The sequence below is a fragment of the Mytilus edulis genome, chromosome 7 (assembly GCF_963676685.1).
Source record: "Mytilus edulis chromosome 7, xbMytEdul2.2, whole genome shotgun sequence".
Taxonomy (NCBI): domain Eukaryota; kingdom Metazoa; phylum Mollusca; class Bivalvia; order Mytilida; family Mytilidae; genus Mytilus; species Mytilus edulis.
Window position 1 is genome coordinate 6,252,615 of NC_092350.1, and position 15,212 is coordinate 6,267,826.

Consider the following 15,212-nt stretch of genomic DNA (forward strand, 5'->3'; position numbering starts at 1 on the left):
CAGCAGTTCTATTAAATGTTCTATTAGCTTGTACGAAACCAACAAATCAAATATCCACGAAAATGCAAGTTTTATTCAATCCACGAATATTAATATCCACGAAAATAAATTATTCCACAGTAGATAGTTTTGTAACTGATCTTATATCAATGATTTAATAAATCAAATTCCAGTCCTAGGACTTTTGGCTGATAAAATATTGATAAGATATGTATTCTAACAACATTGTGCTCCTGACATATAAAATGATTTACAATGAGAAGCTACCAATGCTGATTTGAATAAAACATATATGACACCCAAACTTTAAGATCGGGGTTGTTATGGCACCCACCTTGTTCTTCCGTCCGTTTGTAGGTTTGTACAGTGAATAGTTTTTAAGTGAGAGCACTTGTCGGACCTGTTATAAACCTAGTTCCTCGTTTCCCTCTCCTTAAATTTGATATACGTCGGAGCAGGAACTATTTATCCTTCCGGTAAATATGACTACTTTAGGTTCTTATTGAGGTTCGTGTTATTAACAAAAATATATAAATTTCATGAGTCCTAAACGCTTTTCTGTTTAGTGTTATGTTTTGTGTCGTGGGTTTTGAAGGTTTTGCTGTATCTTTGTCGCTTTACTAGCATGATCTTGTCTGTTTTGTTTGGACTTGCATTTTTTGATTACCTATTATCTCCCTTTTTCTTGGATTGTATCATAATTTATGAGGTCCATAAACAATGCACCGTAAGAAGTACTGTGTGAAATAAGATTTATATCTGGTGACTGACCCATTATTTTAGAAGACTATGATATTTTGAATGTTTTCACTCGTTTATGTTTTTTTTCGCCAGAGATATTTGTTAGCTGCATCATAACTCATCAACCCACCTCAAATGGACAACCCACGACATCTTATTTCATTAAAATACTGCATCATAACTCATCAACCCACCTCAAATGGACAACCCACGACATCTTATTTCATTAAAATACATTAATTTACTGTGATGTCATATTACAGGATCTTCTATAATTTGACAAACTAAAGGAAATGGGTACTTTTAAACTTAATAATAACATTGTATGTCATCACACGTCAGTCGCGATGAAGGGTACTTAAATTCTGTATTCTTTTTAATATTTTGTATTACAAGTTTGGCCTTTTAGACTCCCTCCATTATATTAAAGCATCCGCAAATTCTACTTCCTATAATAAATATAAGCATACTTACATTTTCCCTCCTTTATATTTAAGCATCAAAGTATTCTCTTCCACTCCGTACAGACTCTCTTTCATCTAACATTTATACGGATTATTTCCTTATTGACGCGAATTACATTCCTTATAGATATGGTTTACGCTATGTTTGGAAAACTACTTTTATAGTAACATTCTCTTCATTGCTTCTATTAATACGTAGAAAAAACACCATGTGGAATATAAGTCAACAAGACAGTAATCAAGCGATAAAAAGGCAAAATACAACTAGAGAGCAACATATAAAAGCTTCAACAATTATCTATTCGATCTGCTTTGTAAATATACAGCGCTTGATTTAAGAATTAAGCGCTGGATTTAAGATCTACAGTTCGTAACTTAAATCTACAGCACTTGAAGTATCCTCACCATCGCTGGACGTTTGATCTACAGTGCTGGACACCACCATCGATCGATGTAAAATCTTCAACACTGGACTAAACATCTACAGCGCTGAACATTACACAGTTCTGTACATTACATCTGCAACACTGGAATTGAAATCTAGAGCGGTGAGCGGTGGATTAAAATATCCATCTCTGGATTTTTAATCTGCAGCAATTGACTTAAGAAACCGGTTATCCCGATCTAAAATGAGCAGAAGGATTCGAATTCCGAGGATCAATCAATGAAAAGATTTGAATTGTGGGAGGTTCAAATATGTAGCCGATTCACACGGACAGAGAGACATGGGAAACAGATCCTAATTTTACTTTCCCACTGGGTCAAACTTTTTATGAATTCCTCCTCGATATTTAGATTCTTTGCGGTTTTGGATTTAGAAATCCAATGTGAATTTTGAAATACAATAGATATAATCACAATTTGGAAAAGTAAACCGTTTTAGGTCAAGGTACTGCCTTCAACACTTAGCCTTGTCTCACACCAAACAGCAAGCTATAAAGGGGCCCAACAATGACAGGTAAATATACATTCAAATGGGAAAACCAACAGGTTTATCTATATACAAGTCTTTATATCTATATGAGACGAACAGTGCTCCGTAGAACAGTCATGTTAACATTCTCATCATAAAAAGGAAGTATTGGAAGTCGGTTATTATTGAACATAGGAAAATAATATTATGTTTAATATAAAATAATAATCTGTGTCCTCGTTTTTGGAATTTTTTATTATATAAATACATATCATACATAATGTATATTCCCATTTATAAATATAATATGTGGAAAGTTTTAACTCAATATGAGAATAAAATATGTGCAATTGGAAAGGATAAAATGCTATATGGCCACAACTTTTTATTTGTTTTATATTGTATTGAATAATGAACTATTATCATTTAACAATGGCGATTTGTATTTTATACGAAGTTCAAGGTAAGATATACTGTATACCATTTTCACATTTTATACGGTTTTGTAATTGCATGACAGTGAAAGAAACGTAAAAGATGTTTGACAATTTCTAGACGAAACAAATTATTCACTATAAAAGAGACATTGGGCCAGTTATTAGAAATATACAAATACGGCCCCTTTTGTCGAAGTAATGCTTGTATTTTGGAAATGCGGCATATAAGCAATATGCAAATGTGATTTGCTATAGGATTATTTTTAAATTAGCGACCCGTTACACATCAACAATCTTTAGAAAAAGTGTGTTTAATCCTTATAATTCATAACCCAAACGTTTGCAGTTTTCTTTACTAAGTCAGGAATATATCAGTTTCTATCAAATAGTTGGTTTCTATGTGTGTTAGCGTTTGTTTTTGTTGCACTTCGGTGTTAATGTTGTTCCCTTTTTCCCTCTTAAAATTGATGTGTTTCCCTCTGTTTTTGTTAGTAATCCGTATTTGTTTTCTCCCAATCGATTTATGACTTTTGAACACCCGTATGCTACTGCTGCCTTCATTTGATTAATAAGTTCTGGTGCATGGGCTACTAGTTACCATAAAATGCACACAAAAAATCGTTACTAAGGACATTGCCGCAATATTGACTCTCTGAAATCCATATATTTTCTAATAATGCTATAGAATTAAAAATGCAATAACAGCTACCTCAGTCGTATGACGTCAATTTTTCCATGGCGTTCGCGGAATATTCTTTTATAGGAAATTCACAATTTTTCAAACTTTCATGCATTTTCTCCTTTTGCTATTCATTTGAATGGAAATAACAGATATGTATTTGTTTTTTCTTCAATCTAAATGTGCTTGTACCTCGTGCATCTGTATTGCACATACATAGATTGCAATTATGTTTTGGAAAATAGTTTCGGGTACATTGTCTATCGAAGGGTAAACCAAGAGAAAAATAAATCCACTTCAAGTTTCATATAAAAATAGGAGAAAATGATTTGCATTTAACGTTCCGTTGTAAACACACAGTGTTAAAATCTTTGTGGTAGAAAGTAAAATCAGAAAACTCCGAGGAAAATTCAAAACAGAAAGTCCCTAATCAAATGACATGTCAAAAACTCAAACACATCAAACGAATGGATGACAACTGTCGTATTCCTGACTAAGACCAGGTATTTTTTTATGTAGAAAATTGTAGATTAAACCTGGTTTTATAGCTAGCTAAACCTTTCACTTGCATGAATTTCGGATAAAGTTTCATTATATTGACAACGATGTGTGAACAAAACAAACATTATCGGTAAAAATTCGTAAGGGTTCCGCTGAACCCAGTGTCTCGCCTACTCTTTCTGTTAATCGCTGGCTCAACAATAATGAGGAAATAAATCAATAAAATATTCCTGTTGATACTATCTTTTGATTGTAAGAAGCTTCTGTCCAAGTTTTGTAAAAATCCAGGGTAGTTTATGAATCTAATAAATGTTTAAAAACTTTAATTGCAGACTGAATGTAATGTTAACTGGAACATGTGGAAGAAAACAAAATTGCCTTCTAGATACTAGCTTTTGATCATAAACAAGCTTCTGTCCAAGTTTGGAACAAATCCAAAATAGCAAAAGAAAGTTCATTTAAAAGTAAAATACGGAAAAAATGGATTTCTTTTTTTTTTTAATTTTCTTCTGAATACTATCTTAATATGATCATAAACAAGCCTCCGTACAAGTTTGGTTCCAACCCAAGATAGTTTTATACAGTTATTAAAATTTCCACAGATTGAATATTTGTGGACGCCGCCGCCGGCGGCGACGACGGAATGTAGGATCGCTTAGTCTCGCTTTATCGACTAAAGCTTAAGTCGAAGGCTCGACAAAAATGTCAAATCGGGTTACAACAGTCAATATTGTGGTATAATCTTAATCACTATAAAAACAAGAAAAATGTAACAAAGAAAAAAAAGGTGAATATTTTGTTTCAGGTTGGGTGAAGGTCGGCGCCTTTTTAAAAGTTTAAACCCGCACCATTTGTTTGCATCTGTCTTAAGTCAGGAACATGTTGTTCAGTGGTTGTCGTTTGTTGATGTGGTTCATTAACGATTTTCGTTTCTCCTTATATAAATTAGACCGTTGGTTTTCTTGTTGTTTGAATGGTGTTGCACTAGTCATTTATGGGTCCTTTATAGCTTGCTGTTCGGTGTGATTCAATGCTCTGTGTTGAAGGTAGTACAATTACATATAACTTTTAAAAATTGTGACTTGGATGGGGAGTTGTCTCATGGGCACCCATTACACATCTTCCTATATCTATATATACATAGCACATAAACAAAAATTAAAGAATGAAACAATTACCACAGTACAATAACACAATGACGGGAGGTATATGTACTAAGCCACATCCAAATGGATATCACCATACATAGACTAGACAGTAAAAGTAATATTCAAAATGACAAACTAAAGAATACTATAACTCGTTATTTAGAAGAAAACAAAGTCAGTACCCGGAAAATATACTTCAAGACCATCGTGTAGTATTTGTGAAGTTGATACGAAATATTCTAGGTTAAAATAAATTATCTCCTTATAGAATAGTCAACTTTCGTTGTATTTCAGTCAAAAATGTGGTTTAAGTGAACATTATTCGTGCGATTAGGAACAGCGTTACTTCCTCTCCATTTTGATCTAGCGGTTGAATAAATACGATGCTATAGTATATTGCACGAATTATTGGGGAAATTGAATTCTATAATTGATAATCAGCAAATAATAGTACCGTTTTTTCTTTGGTTTAGGTATCTAAGGAAAATCTTTGAATGAAACAAATAATCCATTGTAACACTTCACCTTTTAGAATTGTCATTTTAGTAAACTCTTTTTTACTAAATGAAGCAGGCACCATACGGAGGCATTAGGCATATTATGCTTTTTCTATTTTAGGAGCAACTAAAATGCGATGTTTGATGGAAAGCTATGACAGGAACACACAAGGTTGTTGTCAAGGAAACGTATACAACAGATCTGTAAGCGGTTGCTGTAATAACGAGTTGTATAACATATCACATCAAGGTTGCTGCCATGATAAGAACATTTACAAGATACCATTCCAGGGATGCTGTGGAGATATCGTATACGAAAAACATCATGATTCCATACAATATGAATGTTGTTATGGTGAGGCTTTATGTAGAAACTTTACATTTTACATGTAGTTATATAAAAATATTTATCCGTGGTATAATTGTCAATGCTACTATGCAAATATACGTCATCGTACGGATAACGTCAATATCCAAACCCATATCATTTAGAAAGGTATAAACGACCTTGCAATGCAATCATTTTTTATGAAACAACACCTAAAGCTTTTCTGAATTTATTTTCATGAAAAAAACGCTCAAAGCATTAAAGCTGAAAGCAAAAGTCAATGACGTTTAAGAATTAGAACAGGTGACAAATAAAGCCTACCACTGTTCAAAGGTAATACATATTTGATATATATACCCCAAAAAAAGGGAAACAATAATAGCTGAAACCACTGATCGGATATCGCCTGAAAATGAACTCATCAATTCCTCATTTCCTTTCTCAATTTTATCATCATAGATACCAGGATTAAATTTTATATTAATGCCAGACGCGCGTTTCGTCTACAAAAGACTCATCAGTGACGCTCGAATCTAAAAAAGTTAAATGGGCCAAATAAAGTACTAAGTTGAAGAGCCTTGAGGAGTTTCTAAAAGGTTTGCCAAATACAGCTAAGGTAATCTATTCCTGAGGAAGGAAAGTGAAAGTGGGACATTTCATCTGCGAAATCTAACAACATGTTCTATGCTAAAAGAATAAAAAAAAACATATTCAAAATAAATCTAGGACAACGACTGATTTTGAGCTGTTGGCTAGGGACAGGCAATCAAATAATGTGGAGCGGTTATACATGCTGGTGAGCGCCCACATCCGCCTCACCTAAGACAATGTAGTTACAACATACAAAAAAAACCCCTGTAAAATCAAATGAAAGGGCACAATTCTTCAGATGGACACAGTACACAAAATATATCAAAAATGACGAACGAAAACCACGACTCATATATTTGTGAGTAATCACAGTAACTTAAACCTGGTTCAAAGTAACACTATTTGAAATAACGAATTAAGAATCAAGTTTGGTGCCGTTTTTTCCCACCGTAACAATATCTGTATTGCATATTTGCTGTTACAATTTACTAAGTTTACAGCTTTAACTTAGTATCCCTCATGTTAGCTTACCTAATAGTTAAGGGAAGCACTATTTGGCAAGATATTATTTCTTCATAATATTAGTATTCATAACATAGTTCATTTCACAAAATATATTTGATAAATTATTGTGATTACACATACAGATTTTGTTTCTCTTTCTCTTTTTTTTTCTTTCATAATAATTATTTTTCCGGAATCAACTCCGTTATCGGTATGATCCGTGTTTCCAATAATATTGGTGCCGTATTTATTTCATTAAGTTATATAGTCGCCCTCTTTGCCATTGTCAATTATTACTTATTCTGTTTAGTCTATTTTGGGTAATATCCTTTTGATGTGGCTCGGTAAGTTGCCTTTCATCTTTTTGTTAATGTGCTAGGGATATTTTTGTATTTTTATCTTTAGTTTTTGTTTTAATGTGACTTGTCTATAACTACCTTTTTCTTTGCTGATCTATTTGTTTGGTTTTTATAGTGATTAAGATTATAACACAATGTTGACCTCTATTTTTGACATTTTTACCTATCATGTCTGTTTAATTTGTTTTGTTATTGAAATATGTCACTGTTACAAAAGCTAGAGATTTAGCTAGCTATAAATCCAAGTTTAATCTACCATTTTATACTGAAAAATATAACTGTTATTATCTATTCATTAAATGTGTTTGAGATTTTGATTTTGCCATTTCAATATATCTTTCCGTTTGAATTTTTCCCGGATTTCTGTATGTGTGTTTTTTTAAATTTTATTCTCATACCCATTATTAATAAGAAGTAAATTAATTGCTGAATAGAAACTTGTATCAAAATTTCCTTTCCTTTCATTTTAATAAATATATTTCTCCCATCCATGATCCATCTTGTTTATCTAACATTATGCATGCAGTGGCGCTATAGTTAAAACGATTCTTATCTTCGACATAACCGATTGCTTGGTTATTAAAGCCTCTAATGATGAATGTGTAAGAGTTAATATTAATTACAATGAACGTAATAAAAATGAACAACACTTTGTAATTCGAAACAACAATGTGAGTAGATTAATTTAATGTTCAACTGTTCATGTATAAAACACAAAATAGAATTAACAAATATATTGTTCAATGCATGTAAAAGCTTCTTCTTTTGACAATAGTAAAGACTGATTTTGCAGCTGCTTAAGTGGTAACTTTGATTGTTTTGTTTTCTTGTTACAGATCAAGTATTCAATACTGCTCTAGAAAAATGTTTTGACAATGCCATTAAGAACAACACCATTGTTAAACATGTAATAGAATCAAGCAACAGTGCAGTTATTGCCAGGGAGGATATTTCACAAAACATCTTGATTTGCTTCCTAGCTTTGACATGTTTGGCAGTCAGCTATCCCCGACCTTCTCACTAACTGTGGTTGTAAAATAACCTTTTCTCGCTTACATATGATAGACGTAACAAGATTCAGTGCTACGCTAGTAGTTTTGGATATAAGTTCACGAAAACAATCAACAAAGGATAAAAAATAAACCACTTAAGGTAGCACTATACAAAGACTTTATAACTCAAAATCCCATGTTTTAAAATGCTGTAACTTTCTTAATAATGCTTGAAAATTTATAAAAGTGGTAGTTTCGGATAGCTTTCAGATTACTCTTTCAATTTAATGCAGTGTTTGTATTATGTAACAATTATGTTACCAATTATAATGTTAACTGTGTTTAAAATATTTTTCACCAAATTTCCACTTTCAAATGACATTAGCTTCTGCATCGGTATCCCTAGAGGGTTGATTTAAATATATATGTTGTTCCTATGGCCATTATCTACAAAAGGGTGTCTCAGATTTCAGATAGAATATATATAACAAAATTTACACCTAATTTAACATTATCTTCATTTATGTGGTTAGGATGTTTACACTAATTAGAGATCTATAAGATAATGAAATACCATAGAGACAATCGGAGACACCCTTTTGAAGTCCATGATGTGTTGATTAAGATTTCGTTAAAATTGTCAGTATAGTTAAAGAGGTGATAGAGCTAAATTCATTCAAGTGACCTTACCCAGATTTTGCCACTAATTACATAATAATTGATTACATAATGATTTCATAATAAAAATATTGCATTCATTTAAAAGATTAATCTTTTATCTATCTAAATTAACCCTTTTTTATTATTTTCTATGCATTCATAAGAAAGTTACAGCATTTCAAAGGTTAGTGATCGGAAGTAAAAAAATCTTTGTATTGTGCTTCCTTAAAGATATATTAAGACTTTATATATATACATCTTGATATTCTTCAGCATTTGTTTATGATCAATTATTCAAATCATTATTGCTATATAGTGAAATGCGCGTAATTTATAAATGGGTGAGTGTAATATATTTGTATCTAATAAATGTTAAAAATTAAATATAAAAATATTAAACTCAAAGCAAAATCCAAAACGGAATGTCCATCGTCAAACGGCAAAAAAATATCTCGTACACATCAAACAAACACAATAAAAGGATCATATTTAAATAAATTCTTCTGGTTATTTATATCGAATACGTGTTATATGTTTGTATCTAATGAGTGTAATTCATATGTCGAATGACTGTTAAATATTTATGTTAACTGAGTGTAATTTATATGTCGAATGAGTGTTAAATATTTATATTAACTGAGTGTAATTTATATGTCGAATGAGTGTTAAATATTTATATTAACTGAGTGTAATTTATATGTCGAATGAGTGTTATTTGTAAGGCGTCTATGATTGAGGACGTCTCATCGAAAAATATTTGTTTGCAGATCATTTGAAAAGAAGAATTGTCATTGTCATTTTGTTACATACCCTTGCAATAAGATATTTTTCCACCCAGGACAGTTAAATTCTGAACATTTAAAATGCACGGCAAGCCTTTCGTATTAAACTTGATAAAATCACAAGTGGAGAAATATCACATTTGATGCAGTGGTAGAAATTATAATGTTTGTAATAAAACTAAATGTGCTGTTATTACAAGGTGTCAAAAAGACATAGTATGGACTGAAAGCATTTTTTTAAACTTTAATTTTTATGTAGCAACATCACAGCAGGTAATTGAGTATATTGTCCAGTTTTTACAATGTTCATATGTTTTCCTTTCGAATCATATAAAAAAGAAGATGTGGTATGATTGACAATGATACAACTATCCACAAACGACCACAATGACACAGACATTAACAACTATAGGTCACCATACGGCTTTCAACAATAAGCTAAGCCCATACCGCATAGTCAGCTATAATAGGCCCCGATAAGACAATGTAAAACAATTCAAACGAGAAAACTAACGGCCTTATTTATGTTAAAAATCTGCTACTTACAAGTTATTTATTAAACCAAGGGTTCTTTATGGTTAAGTTGAAGTAATCTATCAACGATTTAAATGGACACGGTCATTGCTTATTTCTGGAATATGTGTGCCGAACATTATCTAGTTTTTCATTGTCCTGTTTATAATGATCTAAGAAAAGTTCTTTTTTACTGAATTTCTTAACATTGATGAGGATTTTAATAGTTTAACAGACTTTTTGAAAACTGTATTTTCATTTTCGAATAAAGATATAAGAAGATTATGTTCCAAAACCTGTAATTTTATAGCTCTGGTTCCTTTCACGGATTTGGCTATACTTTTTGGACCTTTTGGATTATAGCTCTTAATCTTTTATATAAGCTTTGGATTTCAAATATTTTGGCCACGAGCATCACTGAAGAGACATGTATTGTCGAAATGCGCATCTGGTGCAAGAAAATTGGTACCGTTAATTTTATTACTACCACTGGGTCGATGCCTCTGCTGGTGGACTATTAGTCCCCGAGGGTATCACCACCCCAGTAGCCAGTACTTCGGTACTGGCATGAATATACGGATTTTTTGTGTTATTAAAATTTACTGTTACAAAATGATAGAAATTATTATAAATTAAGGAATGTATCTCCCTCATGCAAAGCTCTGGTTCCTTTCACGGATTTGGCTATACTTTTTGGACCTTTTGGATTATAGCTCTTAATCTTTTATATAAGCTTTGGATTTCAAATATTTTGGCCACGAGCATCACTGAAGAGACATGTATTGTCGAAATGCGCATCTGGTGCAAGAAAATTGGTACCGTTAATTTTATTATATAAAAAGACGCCTAGCAGTTTTATACTAGTTTATACATAAAAAGTAAATAATTTTTCAATTCATGTTTAACATTTATTAATGTACATACATGTTGTTTTTATTTGTTATCGTCTCTCACAAATCTGTACAGATTTGCTTATGAATATAAAATGTATCTTTTATAATTCTATTGTGTTATTTTATTCATAAGGTGAGACGTAAATACAATATTGAATTGAATTAAATTGAAATTCTCGTACCGTACACACGCAAATGTTCATAAGAGTTTTACTTCTTGGTAAAAATGGGGTGCAACTGATCATGGTGGATCAAACACTCTAACCTTACCAGAGATTATGAGTTAATTTCCTTGTCTGTTTTATCTTGTGTTGGTCAGTGAAGAGGTTTAGACATTGTGGTTTGCGTAATGTTTTGTGTTCAATCTATGATATTTCTCACGGAATGTTTTATGCAGTATTTCCGTTCAGTCCACTTTTGCGGACTGTTTGGTGAATTTTTTCTGTCCAGTCTTCATGTTTTTGTTAAATGATTTGTGGACTGTCCTCTGTCCAGTATTCATGTTTTTGTTAAATGATTTGTGGACTGTCCTCTGTCCAGTATTCATGTTTTTGTTAAATGATTTGTGGACTGTCCTCTGTCCAGTATTCATGTTTTTGTTAAATGAATTGTGGACTATCCTCTGTCCAGTCTTCATGTTTTTGTTAAATGATTTGTTGACAGTCCTCTGTCCAGTATTCATGTTTTTGTTAAATGATTTGTGGACTGTCCTCTGTCCAGTATTCATGTTTTTGTTATATGATTTGTGGACTGTCCTCTGTCCAGTATTCATGTTTTTGTTAAATGATTTGTGGACTGTCCTCTGTCCAGTATTCATGTTTTTGTTAAATGATTTGTGGACTGTCCTCTGTTCAGTCTTTCAGTGATATATTTTGAAGAATGTTTATAATCTAGTTTTAATGTATCAGTGAAATGTTTTTTGAAATGTTTTCTGTTCTTTTAAAACCTTTAAGTTTGGACAAAAGTTTGAAATAAGATACTAAGATTGAAGTGAAGGCTTTGCAATTGGAATATTCCCAACGTGGCTTTGGAGGTTTGACGCTACAGTAGTCACATGAATGATATATATGTGGATATCAGTGGAAAAAGTTACTGAAACTGCGGGAAAGTGATTGTGTGAACATTTCCTTTGTCATCCTGGAAACCTTCAAACCTTAGGGAGATTTATTGTACCATTGTTACTATATACAGATTGAAAGACATTTATTTCACAACTTAAGATATCAATTTTAGTTTAATGTTATACATAAGAAGTAATTAATTTGAAACAATGCAATGCAAGATTAAGGTATTCTTAAAAAAGGTAATTGTCAAGAATTATGTAAACTTTAAATATTCTTGTAATGAAGTTGGTAAGGGCAAGTCCACTATACTACACGAAGAGCAAGTCTTCAGAATCGCAATTCGGCACATAACCATCAGATTTAGACGAGGAACATGAAAGAATGCATATTTTGTTGAAAAGTTTGGACTCCAGATTTGTAATTCTGAATCGCACCGAGAGAAAATAGGCACTATAGTTTTTATGCTTTGACTTAAACATGTTTCATCTTTGAGTAATGGTGACATGTCTTTAAAAGAGCATATAACTATATGCACAATACTTTTGGAGTCTTTGTCAGTAATGAAGCAATATGCTAATACGTCTTTACTACGACTTGCAATAAGTTTGCAATTGTTATTTCTGTCATGAGATTTGCATGGTATATCAGGATATTGAATAGATTGTCTATACCATCTTATTTTGTTCTGTGTCCTTTTCATGTTTTTGGAATACAAATGGTTTAAGCGTAGGAATGAACGATTCGAATTCAAATGTATAAGAGAAACAACTGTACAAGGATAACTTGGATGAAACACAAGATTTACTCCATCTTTGTCTCGGATCATTGATTCGTTTGCCCGGTCTTCAGTCCCGATTGTCGCCAATTGATTTTCTGATATTGAATACCAATTATAATATCCTCTACAAGCTGCTTCCATAGGACATCTGAATAGAAACATATCTAAATTTGGAGATATGAAACATTCCAATGGTTCTTTTAAAGGGTTAGTATATCTCAACCATTCAAATATATATACATGGAAATCAACAAAACGAAATGTTTCATTTTCTGAGTTAAAAATCATTAACATGATATCAGTCATGCTAGTCCATTCGTTTTCCAGTCGATACTGAAATACATATACTGGAGACCTATATCCAACGCATAATGGTTTTTCAAAAAATACTTGACCTCTTAACTTTTCAGGAAGTTTGTAGTCATGAACACTGGATTGCTGGTGTTCTGCCAATAAATTGAGAGTGGCACATGCAGGCCCCTTTACGTGAATAATACGAAAGTAGTGTTCATCAAACTCACTTCTAATCAACTCATTCCCTGTGCACATTAAAAGTGTTGTGTCAACTAGTTTTGTTGAATCCATAGATAAACTCATCATAGATACCAGGACTAAATTCTGTATATACGACAGACGCGCGTTTCGTTTACAAAAGACTCATATTTCATTCACTAAAAGTGTTGTATCAATTGTTCTTTACTTTACTTCTCATTGGTTGTCGTATGTAGTTAGAACTATCATGTTTTGTTAGAATGTGTTATAGAATTGGAAACATGCTCTTTACTTTACTTCAACCTGAAACAATGAATTTTGAAAGATTAATACGCGTCGTTATAAAAAAAAATACAGTAAACATATTCCGTTAAAATCAATAAAGATCAACAACAGACCACCTGCAGCTATCGACACGCCAGTCGCAAACCCCAATAAAACTACTTGAAAGACTATGCCTGAATCATATTAATATCAAGCACAATCCCTACCGCTAGTGGTTTTGTCTCATACCATCATAAAATATACAAGATATGAAATAAAATATGTAAAATAAAATATATAAAATAGATTCATACGTTTCAATATGAATGTATATGTAACGTATGAGGTATTGGTATTTATGTGTGTGCCCATATAAATGAGAAACAAAGTCTAAATCTGTTTGTCAAGAAAAAAAGGTCACAGAGTTCAACAAATACACACCTACTTTTCATAACTACATTTGTTGTTCATAACTTACATATATACAACTCATACTTTTCCATTTTCATGCATGTCTAAGTAATGTTACCTATTTGTTGTTAGTACGATATGTGTAGTTTAGTATTTTGAATAAACATAATACCGATTGAAACTTGTTTGTTTACAAATATTAACGGGTGGAAGTCATATATATATGTGCCATTTATTTTGGGTCAATTTTGTAATTGAAAAGATAGCAGTTTTAAAGTTCAACGGAAATGATATTTCAAAGTACACTTACTGTTATTTAACAGCATACAAATTTCCAGAATACTAAATCATAATGTATAGCAAAAGTATATATTTAACATTCAATCATCACATTTCGGATTACATTAGTTGAAGTTGTATAAAGAAAAGAACCGAAAACGGATATATAAAAATAATTCCCGTACTTATATATACATAGTTTAAAAATAGATGTGTTGCATATAATTGATAGATTAGATACAAGAATTATAGATACAAGAATTATACGATAGAAGAGCGCCATAATTTCTTCTATATTTTTTCTATGTTTTTTAATTGAAAAAGTGAGTTGATTTTAGTAGAATACTAATTGAATCACATGGTGAGAATGAACTGTTTTGATTACTAAAAACCTTAATATCAGAAAAGACCTTCAATTCAAAGGCAAAATTGTGAGTGTCTACTTTCATTTCTTTGTTTAGGTGAACACTATGCTTGGAAAATGAGGTGTTACGGACGAAAGGAGAGATTGATTTTTCTGGCATTGTAATATTTTCCTGAGAAAGAATTATATTCATGTTGACGAATTATCATGATTGTGCTTTGTTATTGCCCATTTTACATCTTTCATTATGAAGATATTCCAATTCCCAAATACAATACATATAAAAGACGTTTGGTCAGATCATAGATTGTATTACATCTATGGTCAGATAAATGAATTATCACTCCAGAGCTCGAGCCCAAAGTGTAACACCTTCACTGATTTTAACATGTTTTAATATTAATTAAAAACTGATTAAAAGTTTCATTGCCGTTCCCTCGTAAAGGACGCTGTCACAATGGAAGTTCTTTAAATATTTGTTATCATGTTTTATGTATACAAACCCTTGAATGTTAATTAGGTGCAAATGACAAAATAGTTGGATTTATTGCATCTATC

The 15,212-nt window shown here is 31.8% G+C and overlaps 1 protein-coding gene across 1 annotated transcript; it reads right to left on the minus strand.

Moving 5' to 3' along the window:
* Positions 1 to 12,188: 12,188 nt before the first annotated feature.
* On the minus strand, positions 12,189 to 14,450 carry LOC139529813 (uncharacterized). Its single transcript, XM_071325729.1, has 2 exons — positions 14,322 to 14,450; positions 12,189 to 13,639 (listed from the first exon to the last, which is right to left on the minus strand). Exon 2 carries the CDS (start codon positions 13,442 to 13,444, stop codon positions 12,320 to 12,322), a length of 1,125 nt encoding a protein of 374 aa, XP_071181830.1. The 5' UTR covers positions 13,445 to 13,639; positions 14,322 to 14,450; the 3' UTR covers positions 12,189 to 12,319.
* Between the last annotated feature and the right edge of the window lie 762 nt (positions 14,451 to 15,212).